A 15,976-nucleotide genomic window follows, 5' to 3' on the forward strand; every position below is an offset into this window, starting at 1 on the left:
AATATTAGTAGGATATCTTCTGACTGAGAAACCTTAATAGATTAGTACTGAGTCCAGTCAAAGTACACAAGGCTGTGGGCATGGGCTCATATATATGTATACACACAAATGTACAGAAGTATTACTGCATTTTACTAAATTGTGAGTTAATCCTCTTCCATAATCATAAATAAAACCTCATTTTTGTACGTACCAGAAAAGCAAGAGCAGCATAAGAAACTTGTTTGTGGCCAAATGCTAGAAAAGAGAATGAAATTATAAATTGCATTTTACGGTATGCACATGGTTTGCTATGGGTGAAATTAATCTGGTGCTGAGGAGCAGAAATACTTCTTTCCTGACAGGCTCTGCAGAAAGATTGGTTATTATCACACACAATAGGAAGACAATACAAACAGTAACAGCGCTTTAGAAATGCCAGTTTTTACACCACTGATCTCAAGACAGTTTTCATCCAACTGTTTTTAGTATTTGCCAGCCTTCATATAGCTTCAAGTGTTTTGTCAAAGCAGCTGGTGATGGTGAATCCCTTGAAAAGGCAAGAAGAATGGAATGAAGGTCAGTGTCAAAATCAGGCTGAGAATTGCAGCCTTATCCATAGATCTTTCTACTTCTACGAGCAGAAAACTCAATACATAACCTATCCATTACCTTTTTTTTTACTTTAGTAGTGAGGCAATAGTGAGGCTTTACTACACAGCCACTACCTGCTTCACTGTCATGCAAGAAATACATTTAACATTTGTAAATTTTACCTGCCATCTGGCTGCCCTCTCCTTTTTGTGGCTGCTCCCAGACCAGTGTAGGGCTCTACCAAGTCATGTCCAAAGGTTTACAGTTCCCAAGCAAACCTTGGCCACAGCTAGGGGCACAAACCATGTGTATGTACCTCACTTGCCTTGGCCATGTCTCATCAAAGCCTTTTCTTTTGAAAACTCCTTTTCCCTGGCTGGCACAGGACTCCTCTGTGGTGCCAAAGGCATTTTAAGGCAGTGGCAAGCAATAAGAAATATTTCTTCTGGATGATTCCTCTTTTCTGTCTTGAACAATAGTTTCCCCTATAAAGAAGCTGCACTTACTGATTTGATAGCCCAGACTGCTAAAAACTGTGTCTGAGAAGATTTCTGCATTGTTTGCAGCTGTCATACAATGCATCACATAATTTTGAAATAGAATTTTTGTGCTAGCTTGAAAGAAAAGCAAGTGTCATGTAGGAGAAATTTTTAATTAAAAGAAATTGGCAATTTAACTGAGTGTTAACAAAAATGGCAAAGCAAATGCTTTTTCCCCAAAGTTCATAGATAAATCTGAGATACAGAGGAAAAGAAAGATTAAGGTGTAACAAGGAAAGTAACATAGCATAAAATAAAACCTGTGCCAATTATTCTCAAAAGAAACAAAAGTCCAGAGAGCAAACAGAAAAAAAAATCTTGAAGAAACAGCAGTGCAACAATAAAATATGAGGAGAGAGAGCAAAATGATGGATGAAATCTGAAAACTAAAAAAACAAATCTTTCTGTTATTAGCAGTATGTGATGGATTTTTACTGGTTTCTCAGGGAAAAAAAAAACCAAACCTTAATTTTCATGAAAAGGATGTCTTTAGCAAATAAATATCCCTTCCAAGAAGACATAACCAGCTCTAGTTCTCTCCTGCATTCTTTAATACAAATGTTGTGAAGATGAGCAAAATATATTGATCTTTGTGTTTTCCGTACTTGCCAAAATTTCGTGTTCATAAACTGCACAGTGATTGACCATTGCTGAACAGGCACGACCATTCAGTGGCACAAAGCAGAGGTGTTTCCAACACAACCATCTTCCTCCTGACAGGGAGCAAAGCCTAAATTCTGGCTACATCAGTCATTTGATTTGATGTGGGACCGGTTTCTTGATTTTGGAGGACTTCAGGTTACACGGCAAAGACTTTTTCAAAGCGAGTTTGTCAGTTTTGTGTCGTACCCATACCTACATGGTGGCGTGTACCGTGGGTGGTTGATGTAGTATGCGATCCAGGATGTGAATCCCCAGTAAAAGGCACAGCCCTGGAACAGACAGATAATTTTTTTGAAAGGGCAATAAGGAAGTACAAACTGTAACTTTATAAGTATAAATTCTGCCAAGTGCAAAACCTGGGTGACCACTGAAAAGCTTTGCAGTTGCTTGTGTGCCTTAGAATATGTATCTTTCTAAGATGCTATGAAGCCAGTAAAAAAAAAAAACTGGGAAGAGATTTTAGATTTTATTTTTTTTAATTTTGTTGAATGTGTTTTATTCCTGTTGTAGGAATTGGCACTTGTTTTCTCCTTATTTGATTTTACTGGTGAAGATCACATTTCTATGAGCTGTGCTACTAAAAGTCTAGGGCTGGTTCCTGTACCTGAAATCCAGCATTTCCAAGCAAGACAGAGCAAGACAAACAGAATGCTAAACTGAGACAAAACAAGAAAGAGTAAAAAGAAGCCCCATATCATAGCCATGTGTTAATCTCCTTCACCAAAACCCTAAATGTTTAAAGGGAGGGTCTTTACACCACACTGAATGGGATGGAGGGCTGACACAAAACGGCCAAGATAGAATGTGTGAAATAAAAGAAAGCCTGTGAGTAATGACACACAGTTGAAATTCAGGAAGCTTTGGAAGAGAGAAGACCTGGCCAGCTCAGTATCTTCCTGCCTGAGGCCTCCATTTTCTTGAATTTTTTTTTTTCTTCTTGTAATTTGATTTTCACTTCCTAGCACAAGGCCTGACTCTTGCTCTGTATTTATATTGCACCAAGGAAGCAGTGTATCATTTCTCTCAGCACCACTAGATGTTTCGATAGTTATCACCATAAAACAGCATTCAGTCTGAAAAATATCCTGGATATCCTGGATATCCTGGATATGACAATCAGAGTCAAAGTGGACATTTACCCACATAAAATGCAGGAGCTAAAATGGACATTGATTTCAATTTATGCCCTTGGGGGTATAGTCCTGAAATCCTGCCTGTTATCTGCATTTTCACTAAACATTAATTCCTGGAGCTACAAAATAACTTAATTTTTATTTCCCTATCTTCTTCCAAGGACTACTTTGATATGAGGATATTCTCTCTTACACAAGATGATAAACATATTGTCACCTTTATCATATTTTTCAGAGGAGTGTGCCCTTCCGAAAACTTGTGAACAAATAATGTCTCCAGAAGATGTCTGATGTAGTGTAAACAGTGACAGAAGCAGGCCAAGCTGCAAGAGAAAAAAAAAAAAAAAAAAGGAAATTAAGGTAAGGTTGTTTTTATTACTTCACAGTTAATGTCATGGAAGGAATAAGAACTAATATTCCAAAAGTGTAGTCACATTAAAATTGTGAGATTTAAGATATTGTCTTAATTGAAGCATCTTGAACCAAAGATTAATGGAATCATTTTCAGTGTTATACAAAGTTGCTTGCATCTTGCATGGAAGCAACTTACTTTTACCAGCCCTGAAATAAAAAGAGCTCCTTGAGCTCTGAATGTGATACATAGTCCTGACAAGACATTTAGACAGGACAGTTGTGTATACAGCCAGGCGTCTCCCATGTTTTAAGGCCACCTTAATGCTCCTGTAGGATATGTCTGACATTTAAAAACATTCTGAATATCTTCTGAATGGTTTCCTTGTCCTTTGCCAACTCAAGTAGCTGCATGGAGGTAGTTTGTATTTCATTTCCTTGTGGATGCAAAATGAGATTTTGTTGCTAAGTTAATCCATTCTGATGGCTTTTTTGTTGCCTGTTATAAAGAAATGAGGCAATTGTGATAGAAATTATTATATTGATTCTCTTTTGAGGAAGATTATGGAACAATAACAGGCATTGCTGATTTGCTTCCGAGAATGAGCTGCAGCTCATAGTGATTGAGTTTCAGAAACAAATGTCAGGAGTGATTCCTGATGACATTTTATCTTGGTTACATTTACCGTACTACCATAGCCCATCTTGCTGCAAACCAATTATAAGACATAAATGAAAAGTGGTTTTCAGCATGTGAAACCTCAAATAATTTTATTATGCATCGTGTATGGTAGCTAAAGTCAAAGATTAAAAAATTTCAAAGTAATTAAACCAGAGAGAGTTGAGCTAAAATAATTTTGAACAATTAACGACTTATCCAAAGCCTGGAGCAAACTTCCAGCTTTGCTGGAAATTTTAAAATTAATTTGGCTTAGGATGGGGTCCTCAGATGAACCCGTTAAGGAGTGGTCACTGGCAGGATTCTGCACAACCCTTGCCCACATAAAAGAAGGAAAAGGCGTTGAAGGTTCTTCTGTGCTGCCAGAAACTCTCTCCTTTTAAGCATATGCACAAGAGAAGGAAGACAAGCATCTTGCAGCTCTGGATTTGAATTCAATTATACTGTGTTCTCATTCCCAGCTCCACTAACTCCCTTAATGTCTCTCCAAGTGCCTGTTCCTCCATCTGTAAATGGCATTATTACTCACTGTATTTCTCTGCTGTGTACCAGTTCCCCTGATTCTGCAAACAGTGTGGAAAAATGTGTGGGAAAGCTGTACAGTCCTTGAGCCTCCTAGGTCCCTGTGTACCCTCCTATAAGTGGCCCAGCTTATGCGGGTGACAGGCTTTCCTTGATCACTTTTCACCCTGCTGCCAGGCACTAATCACCCAGAATGGGGACAATTCCACTGAAGGAAAGTTCCTTTAAGTGTGAAAGCTCCCAGACTGCCTGGTGCATTCTACTGCTGTCCTGTGGAGATGCTTCTTGTTTTTTTCTTGACCTGATGCATGACATGCACACCTGCTGAATTTCCTCCTCCCTGTGCCTAGGTGAGAGCTGGTGTGGGGGTAGTTATCTTCTGTGCTGGATGCTGATGCTGCTCATCTCAAAAGCAGCAATGTGCTATAAGGAAACTGGGAGTGGGGCACCTGAAGTCTTCTTTGGGTCACTACCCACTGTGATTGTTATTTCACTTTCTGACTTGATGTCAACGTATTTGGGGGGAACACTGCATGTCCATGCTAATCAGGTGCACTGACCATTGCTGGGATCCCATTTTTGGTCAAGCTTATGAGTGCTGCTAAAAGGACAAACAAGTATTGGCAATAACTGAATCTGACCCCAGGCAGGCAGCCTCAGACCCCCTGTAACATCCTCACCTCTGGAAATGCAATCTCCATCCCCTTGGTTTCTTATGATCCGGGAAAATAATTCACACAAGTGTCACTTACTGAACCACTGGGTGGCGGAAGTTCTTCCTGCCTTCCACTTGACCATAAATAGTCGAGAGACGAATGTAAAAGAGCAGATAGATGAGAAGAGGCCCAGTGTATTCTGTTAGAAAAAACTAGAAATGAAAAATAAAATAGCTGTGGCAGAGTAGAAAATTGTATCAGGAAAGGTGTGGGAAAAAGAATACCCTTATCCACAACCCCTATTCATCCTTCAAATTACTTTTGGCTTCATTTTCAGGGCTCAAACGACACATAGGGGATTCTTCTACAGTCTCTTTAGCAAAGGAGTAAATTCCATCTAGGAAATGAGAGATAGGTTTCTGTGCAGAACAGTAACCCAATCAGGAATGCTTCATGGAAGGTGGTCAAAATCACAGTTATCTTCTCTTTATATTTTTGGTGTGCCATCATAGATGCCTATTTGGAATCTAAATAACACTGAAAATCAAGGCCAAGAAACTGAAGGCAGTTTGCTTTCTGTCAGTGTTTTTTGCAATTAAGTGGTAAGTCAGTTAAAAGCCAACCAGGCATGACAGAAACAAACACTGCTTTGAATCCTAGTTGCTAGCAGAGTCATCTGGAAGGGATGCTATCATTGCTTTAAATTTGGTAGAGGATGGAAGAGCAGGACCAGCCTGCCTGGTGCATGGTGCTTTGAGCCTTTTTCAGTGACTGTGTGGTTCTCCTCCCTGAGCAGGCACCAGCAGAAACAGCCAGTGGTGGGCAGACTGGACAAATTACCCTACTGTGACAAAAACAAATAAATAATTTCATCTCACCACTGTCACTCCTGCTAGGCACAGAGACCTGAGAGGAGGGGCAGGGAGAGAACGCAGAGCCATGGAGATGACATGAGCTGCCCTCAGTTTTAAGGTCTGACTTCGGTTTGGTACAGTCTGTATTGCTTTTTGTTGGGGAACATTCTTAAGCCACACACAGATGGAAGAGGTAAAATGACATTAGAATGATGAGAGATCTAGATTTGATCATCTGTCCTTACTGGACTGAATCCCAGAATAAAATGGAAGTGGTGTAGTCCTACACATTTACAAGAGCTGGCAAATTGTAACTGAAGTACCTATCATTGCTTCAGGGAGAAAGATTTATAACTGAGGGGTTATTTGGCTTTATGCTGTCTATTGGCACTGCTGTAGAATTGTAATGAATAAATACCTGTGGCTTAAGGAAGCAGCACTGACTTGAGACCAGCTTTTTCAAAACTAATATTTGGCCCCCCAGCAAGCTGTTCTTCTAATCACTCTTCAGAAGAACGTTGAAAGAGAAAGGTTTTCCTGCAGAAATATCTGGCAATTAGGTTCCCTTTTCCTCTGTTACAGGATGAAATCTTTTGATGTGTTATCCTTTCATAGCAGGACAGTCTCCAAAAGTAACAACAGACTTAAGTGTTCTCTACCAGGGGAACGTCAAATTCCCTTTTTTTCCAAGGGACATCATGACTCCTGTGCTCCATTTAGACTCTGCATGATCCCAAGAGCAGGTGTGTGTGTGTGTGTGTGTGTGTGTGTGTGTGTGTGTGTGTGTGTGTGTGTAAGAATATTTAATCTAGGAGTCCAAGAGCACTTGTTGTGGACTACCTCATAGCCAAGGGCTTATTAGAATGTTGTTCTAATAGCAGTTGTGCGGGTCTGTTCCAAAATGTGAGCCCACTGTGTTTGGCACTGTGCAAACACTGTAAGGAATGGCCTCTTCTATTTCAACCTAGCACACTAAATCTAGACTGTGGTGATATAGGGGACAGAGGCACAGGTAATGTGGTCTGGGCAGGTCAGGGGAAGAGCCTGGAATGAGCTGCTTTCTTCAGTGTAGCTTTTTCTCTGCCATGAGCTGCACCACAAAGTACAACCGTAACTGCCAGCTTTCAACATCTCTTTGGCATGAGCACATTACAAGGCTGCCAGGAAGAGCTTGGCAGGACCTAGCACCAAGTTGTGCTTACTTATCACTGCACCAAGTGTTCCTCCCTTATCCCCTGACTGATTTCAGATGCTGAAAGGAGAAGGGGAGTTTCAAGATTTAGTAAAAAATCCAGTCTCTCTTTAAAAGCCAAAGCTCCAGACACAAGATAATTGAATCCTTGTGACGGGGTCTGGTGTCGGAAGGGGGGATGCATGAGTGCAATTCAGAGGAGCAGCTGAAAGCACTGACAATAGTTCTTGAGCTGGGGTTTGTGGAGGTGAGCAGTGTCAGGATGCTCAGGGTGGGGACAGGGTTCAGTCCTGTCTGTTTGTCTGTCACATCACCCATGTGGAGGCAGGTGATGCAGGGGTGACCATGAGATTTGAAATTAAACTGGGCACTGTCTGGCAGACAGGACTCTATTTGCCTTTGTCAGAACTGAGTCACACTGGCACATAGATCAGTAACATTCTGTTTTAGAGGATGAGGCTCAATTTGGTGTAGTACTTTTTGTTATAGTGTACTTTAGTTTAGGTAAGTTTCAGACTCCTTCCTTCTGTTGCATCTCCCATGTTCCACTGCTCTCTTTCTCTGGCCCACTGATTTTAAATTTGTCATAAATGAAAAATGAGTTCCAGAAAGGCAGGCAGAGAAACTGCTAAAAATTCCCATGAGTTCAAGCAGGTGAAAAGGAAAGTAGTCTTAAATTAACACACCATCACAATTATTGGTTCTACCCACTGGCAATCAAGGGCAAGCACCATTCTTTTACTATTGATTCTCAATGATTATATGCAATTAAGCCTAGCTAGTATATTCATACTCATCCTATAGCTGACTAATTGCAGGGCTTGGGGAGTTATTAGTTGTGTCAAGGATCAGTTCAACCCATCATTTTTATAGGTGCTTAAAATTAGTAATTCCTGCTGACATATTCTGCAAAAGTAGTAATCACAGTTTAAACAAAGGCCTGAAAGTAATACCATTGTAGCTTGTTGTTTCTGAATAAAAATAAATATTTTATTTAAAAAAAAAAAAAGGAAAAGCAAAAAAAGTGATCATTTAAAACACAGAGCAGACTTATCCTGTAGAAATGTAAAAAGAAAAAAGAAAAACAAACAAACAAACCAAAACACCAAGATCCACTATTTAGAAGAAAAAAAATTTTCTTTACCATCTTGTGGTCCTGCCTACATTATTTTGATGTATTGGGTGCAACCAAATATAGTGATCCATAATAAGCACAAATATCTTTTCCTGGAGGAGCAGTATGTCTCTATAACAATGAGAACAGCTCAATAGGATTTAACTGTTGAGCTCATCATTAACTCCCTGAAGACAGAAAACAGGAGATTGGGGTTTTTTTTCCACATCTGTACACTCTTCTTCACATCTTGCACAGTGTCCAGTTCTCTTACCTTTCTTCTCTCCAGTGTCTGGTGTTATATACTCTGTAGACCTCTTATTCTCAGTAATATATAGAAAGTGCTCTTAAATGAAACTATTCTTGAATCAAAACACTCACCAACGTGGTGCCCATGCAAAGTGCTAAAATCAAGCTTCTTTAACCAACTCAGCTATCAGGTCCTTAGACTGATTCAGTAACACCTAAACTGGAAACACCTACTACATAAACATCAAAAGTGAGATCCAAAACCAGTCAAAAGAGAGCTAAGTAGTAATTTCTATTATCCAAGAGATGATGGGAAGCAAGGTAAAACAATACAGGAGATCTAATCTGCAAATCAGCAAAGCATCTTATCTTTCATAAACCAGATTGTACCTGCTTATTTTATCTCTTACTCAGCTCATCATGCCAGGAACACCTTGCTGAACAAAGTAACAGCCAGAAATTCAAATCCCAGAATTTGTTAGGCAGAGGCATTTGGGGAGGTATGAATGCAGCAGATGTGAAATGAGCTCTTTAAAGTTATTGGGAGGATTTTCTGGCTGGTAGGGGTGACATAGTGCCTGACACTGTCCCAACAGGTCTGCTAAAGGGAGTGGAAAGGATTTTGATGTGAGTTAAAGTACCATGTGTACTGGTTGGGAAAAGGCAGAACAGGACAAAAGGAAGTTGTAAACACAGCCAGTGGAGTGGAGGGAATCTGAAAAAAATCCAACCAAATCTTTATAAATGAACAGGCCACATATTAGTATCTTCACATGAGGGCATCAGCTAATTCCTCTCTGTAATGTTTATGACCTGCCCTTTCTGTAATATCACACAACACACCCTATCTTGTTGCCTTTTGGCATAGTCTCAAATTATCTCATTTATGACAAGCAGCAGAGCTGAGGAAAGGCCATAAAGCCTCTTCCAAACCAGTCCCTTCCTGCAGCTCTTTCCATTCCATGTAGGGCCAGTTTCCCAGTCACCAGTGCTGCTTGTGATGTTTTCTCTTCCACTGCCCATGGGATGTCTGGATGGAAGCAGCAAGCATGGGATGAGGGTAATACCTGCTGCCAGGACAATGACTTTGGGTCACTGTCTGTAGTCCCCAGCACAACAAGAGATACAAAACAGCTCCGGCATGTCCTGGGTAACTCTCATGGAAAAGCAGCTGCAGTATATAAATTATGGAATGGGCAGGGCTTAATTTCTCTGATAAATGTGAGACAAAGGCAGTAGTTGCAGGTCTGAGCCAAGGTCAGACTGCCACGGTACTTACTGCACAGAGAGAAGGATCTCCTGCTATCAGACAGACAATTGCTGTGTGTGAGTGTACAGAGAATAGCTGGGATTTCAGAGAAACCCAAGAGAAACAAAATAGGCATTTAAATCCTCCAAAGTCCCCAGATCACATTAAACTTAGCATATAGCTACCTTATACTCATTTAACAATCCCAGCCCTAAGTACTTTTGAGCTGATGATCATTAAGAAACATTATTAATTTCTAGTCTGATTTCTACTTCTTACGCTTTTTTACCTCATTAAAGGCCGTACAGTTACCTGGGGATGATAATGGCATCATTTTAGCACCATCTCTAAATCTTCACCTTTGTAAAAGTTTCGTATTTTCACGATTTCAAAAATCCACTGCAGCAGCAATTTTGCATCAGGTAATACAGTTCTTAAGGGCTGCTTGAATATTCAATTACTTTTTGTTCCCGTTCTCACAGAACTGGCTAATGCAGTCTACAAAACTTAAAATGTGCATGCAGGGGCACCTGAAACATCCCTTGTCTGGGCAGATTCTGCAGTAACTCGTGTCTATGAGTATTTCAGGCTGCTGCCCAATATTTATTGCAAATACCAGAGATAGGGATGGATTTGCTGTAGGATTTTATAGAAGAATTGCAGCTGACTCTGGCCAGTTTCAGGAGCTGGGGAGTGAACAGCCATGGGTGCTGTTTGTCCCTGAGTCAGGCCTGGGAATGCTCTGTGGAACAAGGGAGGTGAAATCACATCTTTTTCCTGTCTCTTCTCCTAAAACTGACCTGTCTGAAACCTTGGCATCAGACCACTTCATACTACAGTCAAAATTCTTCCCTGCAACTACAAGCCATTTCACGTTTCTTACTCAAAATAAAAAAATATTGCCAATTAACAAATTTTATTCTTAACACACACACATATATATATGTTGTATATGTTTGTACCAATACATAATGAAGAATTACATACAGAGTGAAGAATTCAAGTTCTGTTTGTAACCAAACACCAGTGTGAGTTCAGATTTGCTGCCAGATCTTTACAGGTCTTTGACAGCATTTTGAAATCTGCCTTATAATGTGCATCATTTTAAAACGTGTATTTATTGTCTGCGATGTAAATATGTAAACAAGATAGTGCTTTTTAAACACCTGGTTATTGTAAATAACCTTATCTGTGCCTTTCATCCAGAAGCCTCAAAGCACTTTGCAAAGTGGAAAATACTGTTACTTTCTTGACAGTATTTTGGAAGCCGAAATACAGAGAAATTCAGTGACTTGTCAAGGGCATCAGATGAAGGTGGGCAAAGGGGCACCTGGTCCTCTCAAACACTGGTTCAGTCTCTGGTTCAGTGTGCTGAACACTGGTTCACCATATGGTTCACTCTCCTCTCTGCTCTCTTCACTCTATGGGGTGGGGCAAAATTCCCCATACAAAATAATTGTTCCAGGCTTGTACATTCTAGAGGGACTACAACTGCTCAAATTTGCATAGATTGACAAAATGTCAACCTCCTTAGTTACTCTGAATACAAATAGGAAAATGTCTACATTTACTAGTTCTGTACATCAAGCAGCTCTTTGTTCCTTAAGTAGCAGGAAGGGTTTATGCATAAAGTTATGTATAACTGAAAGAAACATATTGTTCTGTATATGTTTACTGAATTCCCTCTGCCTTCTTTTTGCACTCAAAGGGGCAAAAACTCAAGTCCATTGCTATAAATTCCTAGACATAAGTCTTTCAGTCTTTACTGTGCTTAACAGTAACTAGAACCCCCAGAACTAATTTTTCTAGTAGCTCCCTAATTCTCTTTGGCAACTGAAAAATTGACACTCTGGCATGGTTCATTGAGATCTAGTGGCATTTGCTGCTGAGACCAAGAGAAATTATTGCAATACTGTTTGTATCATTAGAAGCAGCATCTGAGGAATCCAAATCAGACAGCTGGGCAGTTTCAGAGGTCTCCTCTTCCCTTATCAGTTAACTTCATGCTGCCACTGGGCAGTAACAAAGAGCCAAAAGTACATGTGGCCCAAGGAAAGACATGAACAATATAAAACCATGGCAAGAAATCAGGCAAAGGCAAGCTGTTCTCTCCTGATAACCCTGGAGGTTGAAAAATATTAGACTTAATTAAATGAAAAATAAGAGCAGTCTTGTATGTGTAGTTTGTCTTTGTGAAAGGTCACAATGTTTTAAAAGTTCGCAGCTTTTGACTGGGATCAAGATTTGGCCAACTGTACCAAGGTAGAGCAACACTTGCTGTGTGTTCAAGCAGAAACCTCTGCCAAGTACAAGCTGTTAGCTGTAAAACAGAGGTGCTTTGCATTACAAATAATTGTAGTTGGAAAAGGTGCAGTCAAGGAAATAGTGACTTCTTTTTTTTCCTGGAGATCATCTTCCATGCCAAATTATCTATTGATCCAAGAGGTTTAGCAATGAAAAACCATTTGATAATTTTTCTGTCTTTGGCACTTTTTTGTAGCTGTTCTTAAGCCACACACAGATTCACATAGAGTCAAACTTTCTGTTTATTTGGCACTTCTGCAAAGTATTTCAGGTATCCATAATTCCCTGAGTGTGTTATTTGATTTCTAGGGTCCTAGTCCCATGTCTAATTCTGTCTGAATCGGCTACAAAATATGCAAACCCTGATCTGTATCTGTTGAGAACCATATTCAGTGACATTCTCTGCTACATCAAACAGATCCTCAGCTCTCTTTCTCTTATCTGGACCTCAACTCCCTTCCTAAGCTATGATAATATGAGTTTTCTTACACTTAACATCTTTACACTGGCTCACTAGTTTGCTGGGATTCCCAGTCCTCACACTTCTTCAAACTCCTCAGATCCTCTCTTTTTCCTTCTGTTGGAATTGTCTGTACTTTTACATCCCATTGAGAGGTTATAAACCTTTACTGAAGTCTCTTCTTCTGCTCCCAAATTAGGGAAAATATCTTAAGTTGTTCCACATGGGGAGTCCAAGTCTAACCTTGGTGTAGAGAAGGAAAATGAGTCTGCAGGAGCTTGGCTGGCTTTTTTTTCCAAACCCATCAATATACAAATTGCTTCCTGTCACAATCATCCCATAGACTTCTTGTGACTATTCCACTTTTACAGGACCAATGGATTGAGCTGTGCCAGGCAGTCAGAGCAAACTGCTGCTCCCATGTTCACCAACAGGACCGAAAAGCTTTGATGCAAGAGGAGAGAACCACACTGACCAAAACACTGCTTTCCCCTTGAGAGAACAGCAGCACCTCCTCATTGCCCTTCCCCACTGCGTACACCTGCTGTGCATAACCACAGAGCTTCAAACACAGATCCTTTCCTGGCTTCTTCTTCATTTTCCACAATGTCTAACTTGGTGACAAATTTGCTTGCCAGCCAGGAGAGAACAGATCAATTAGTGAAAAATGTGGATTTTCAGACTTCAAAGATGCTCCTGGGTTTAAAGAAGTATTGATGTCTACATTTCTAAATTGAGCAGAATCTTTTTTCATTGGGAAATTTGAAATGGAACAGTTCTGCTGCCAGCTTTACTATTTTAAGGTACTCAGGAGTCAAAGTACTTAAGCAATCCCTAATTTTAAATCACAGTTACAAAAAATATTTACTGAAGTACTATGTTTCAGGGTTAATCTTCTGAAATTCACAGGCTTGGAGGTAAAGCTTGGGGGTTTTTTACAGTTCTATGCTATTTTCTCAGTTCTATTTGGATCCTTTTGATAGCTGGCCCAGGTAGCAACAGGACAACAGAAGCTGATAAATCAGAAATTGCAATCATTGCTGGAATAAGGAAATCTTTAGCAGCAGTGTGAATTTGAGCCAGAAGAATGGATTTTTTTCTGTTTTTTCTTTTTTTCACTACAGCAGCAGTGTGTATTCTTAGCAGTCAAACACCAGCCATATTTCAAAAAGTCACCCTACCCTGCCACATTGCAATTATGTAAAAAGAGGTGTCTGTCAAACATGTTTAAACCCAAAATTGCATAGAGATTAAAAATAAAAGCCATCACTCAAGTGGTGGGAATTTCAAACATCCCTGGGGGTAAAATCTTTACAGAGCCATATAGAACAAATCTATAAACTCAGCTCCCATTCATATCTCTGCAGCATCAGTCAGCAAGCCTCAACTATGCCCTCCAGGCGGGCTAAAGAAATTGGTAAGTCTTGTGCAGAAGTAAATTATGTGTTTGTTGGGGGTTAGGTGTTTCAGATAATATTTGCTTTATATAAAAGAAGGGAGAGTAGAGCAAGATTTCTAACAAATTTCGTGATACTAAGAGACAGGTTTTGTTTTGTCACTGAATTATATCCTGGAAATCAGCCTTGAGGGCCTCCTTTCTTCTAAAAGAGACACCTGAGGTTGAATATCTACTTTTATCCCAGAAAAGGACCTAATTTCTCAAAAGAGACTGACAAATAATTTTTTCAATGGAGGAGAATCACAAATCCCTCAGTCCAGTTTGTCCTCCTTCCTCCATCAGAGCAATCCAGCCTCTAGAATTTATTGAAAACTGGTCAGCCAATCTCAAAGCTGTGGTGTAACCTGAGCCCAGGGGAAGTCTGGCCTTTCACAGCACAAAACACCAAAAATATTTTGGTCACTGTGCAACAGTGTTTTAGGAAAGCTGAGGAAGAGGAGGCAACATCCTCCCTGCATGCAGTCAGCCCCTGGCAGAGGGACTAAGTAGCCAACAGGAAACAGCAAAGCCTTGAGCTACCAAGGTGGAGTGTGACAAGTATTGTAAACCTGAGACTGTCCATATTCCAAAAGGAAAGCTGAAGTTTCTTGATTTTCCCAGAGTTATTGATACACAAATTCTTCATTTGGGAACAGACAGCAGCACCACCTTTTATTTTACAACATGTTTGGAAAGTGTGCTGTTCCCAGGAGGTGGAGGCTGATTCTGTTTTCCCCTTTTAAAAACCACAAGTCATTGCCTTGGTGTAAATCCCCAGCATTGGTGTTCTTGTTCATTGGTGATCTCCACTGAGGTGGCAGAGCCCCAGAAAACCCAACTCTGTGCTGAGTGCTCCCCTAGACAGACCCATGTCCAGTGTATAGACCTCTGGAGAACCAACATGTTCTCCTGTATCTCTTCTTGGAGCCCAGACAAGAATGTGGCTCTTTGTACCTTAGATATCATTTTGCTGACGAGATAAGAATATTTTTATTCTGTGCCTTGTTTATTTAAATGTCAAACCTTTAAATCAGAAGTCTCCCTCATTGTGTGCATAAATCTGGTGGAGCATCAAGGGAGATGGGAGCACAGGCGATCTGAAGACAGCAAAAATGTCAGTAAAATTACACATCCTGTGTACAAACGCATTTCTAATTGCTGTTGTTAGAATACAGTCTTCTGTGAACCTTTTCTCTATTTCTATGGACTAGCTATAATATAAAAATCTCTTGACTCTTTAAATGACGTGGCTAGGAAGATTTCTCCCACTGAGAATGAAGACAATTTTGAATACAGAGCAGAATGAGATAAGATGAATATTCAGAAACTCACGGACTCAACTTTTTGCATGCAGATTAAATCATAAAAAAAATGCCACTGCCTGCAGTACCTACTCCTGGTCATAACTGCAGTATTTATAATGGGATATTAAGCTTTAGTTATGTTACTGTCTTAGGCTACATAAACCACCAGGAAAAGAGAGAATAAATAAGGTTCTTGCAGATTACTTAATTGTAGCAAACAGGAAGCTGCAGTAATCACAATTTTGCTTTGCAAGGAAATTCCATGGTTGAGAGGTGGTGGGATGGATTCATGAAGGAAACGGGACTAACATTAATTAGTCTGGCCCCAGTAGGCCATTAATCAGGATGGGGTAAAGCCTCAGTAAACTCACAGACCTCTCCTCAAACAGGTAGGTTACACAGCGGGAAATTCCCTAGCTCCACTGAAGTAAACTGCTGGTCACCCCCTGGGGATTTGGATCCTTTCAGAACTGGGAAGGATGGACACAGGTCATGTTCTTCACAGGGACTAAAAGCTGCCAGAATTTGTGCTGCTCAGGGTGAGCTGCATCCCAGGAGAGGGAGAAGTGCACATGATCTGAGATGGATATGTGACCTTACAAAGCTGATCCAGAGGCTGTCTTTTCCCAGGTCAAGGGGGGTTACTACAGTAACCTTCACCTTGAGTGTACATTTTAACAGATAAGGGACTGTAAA

At 40.3% G+C, this 15,976-nt stretch overlaps 1 protein-coding gene across 4 annotated transcripts in view; it reads right to left on the reverse strand.

Annotated features, from left to right (window-relative positions):
* The window catches only part of TECRL (trans-2,3-enoyl-CoA reductase like), a 59,305-nt gene that overhangs the window by 7,766 nt on the left and 35,563 nt on the right, over window positions 1–15,976 (reverse strand). For 3 of the 4 annotated variants that reach the window (XM_058838691.1, XM_058838690.1, XM_058838693.1), the window contains exons 5-8: window positions 5,213–5,328; window positions 3,126–3,231; window positions 1,972–2,044; window positions 194–237 (exon numbers count right to left, since the gene is read on the reverse strand). In XM_058838691.1, the coding sequence (XP_058694674.1) occupies window positions 194–237; window positions 1,972–2,044; window positions 3,126–3,231; window positions 5,213–5,328 (339 nt within the window). Of the gene's footprint in view, window positions 1–193; window positions 238–1,967; window positions 2,045–3,125; window positions 3,232–5,212; window positions 5,329–15,976 lie in introns of all 4 variants that reach the window. The other variant, XM_058838692.1, reaches the window with a different exon arrangement.

The sequence above is a fragment of the Poecile atricapillus genome, chromosome 4 (genome assembly GCF_030490865.1).
Source record: "Poecile atricapillus isolate bPoeAtr1 chromosome 4, bPoeAtr1.hap1, whole genome shotgun sequence".
NCBI lineage: Eukaryota > Metazoa > Chordata > Aves > Passeriformes > Paridae > Poecile > Poecile atricapillus.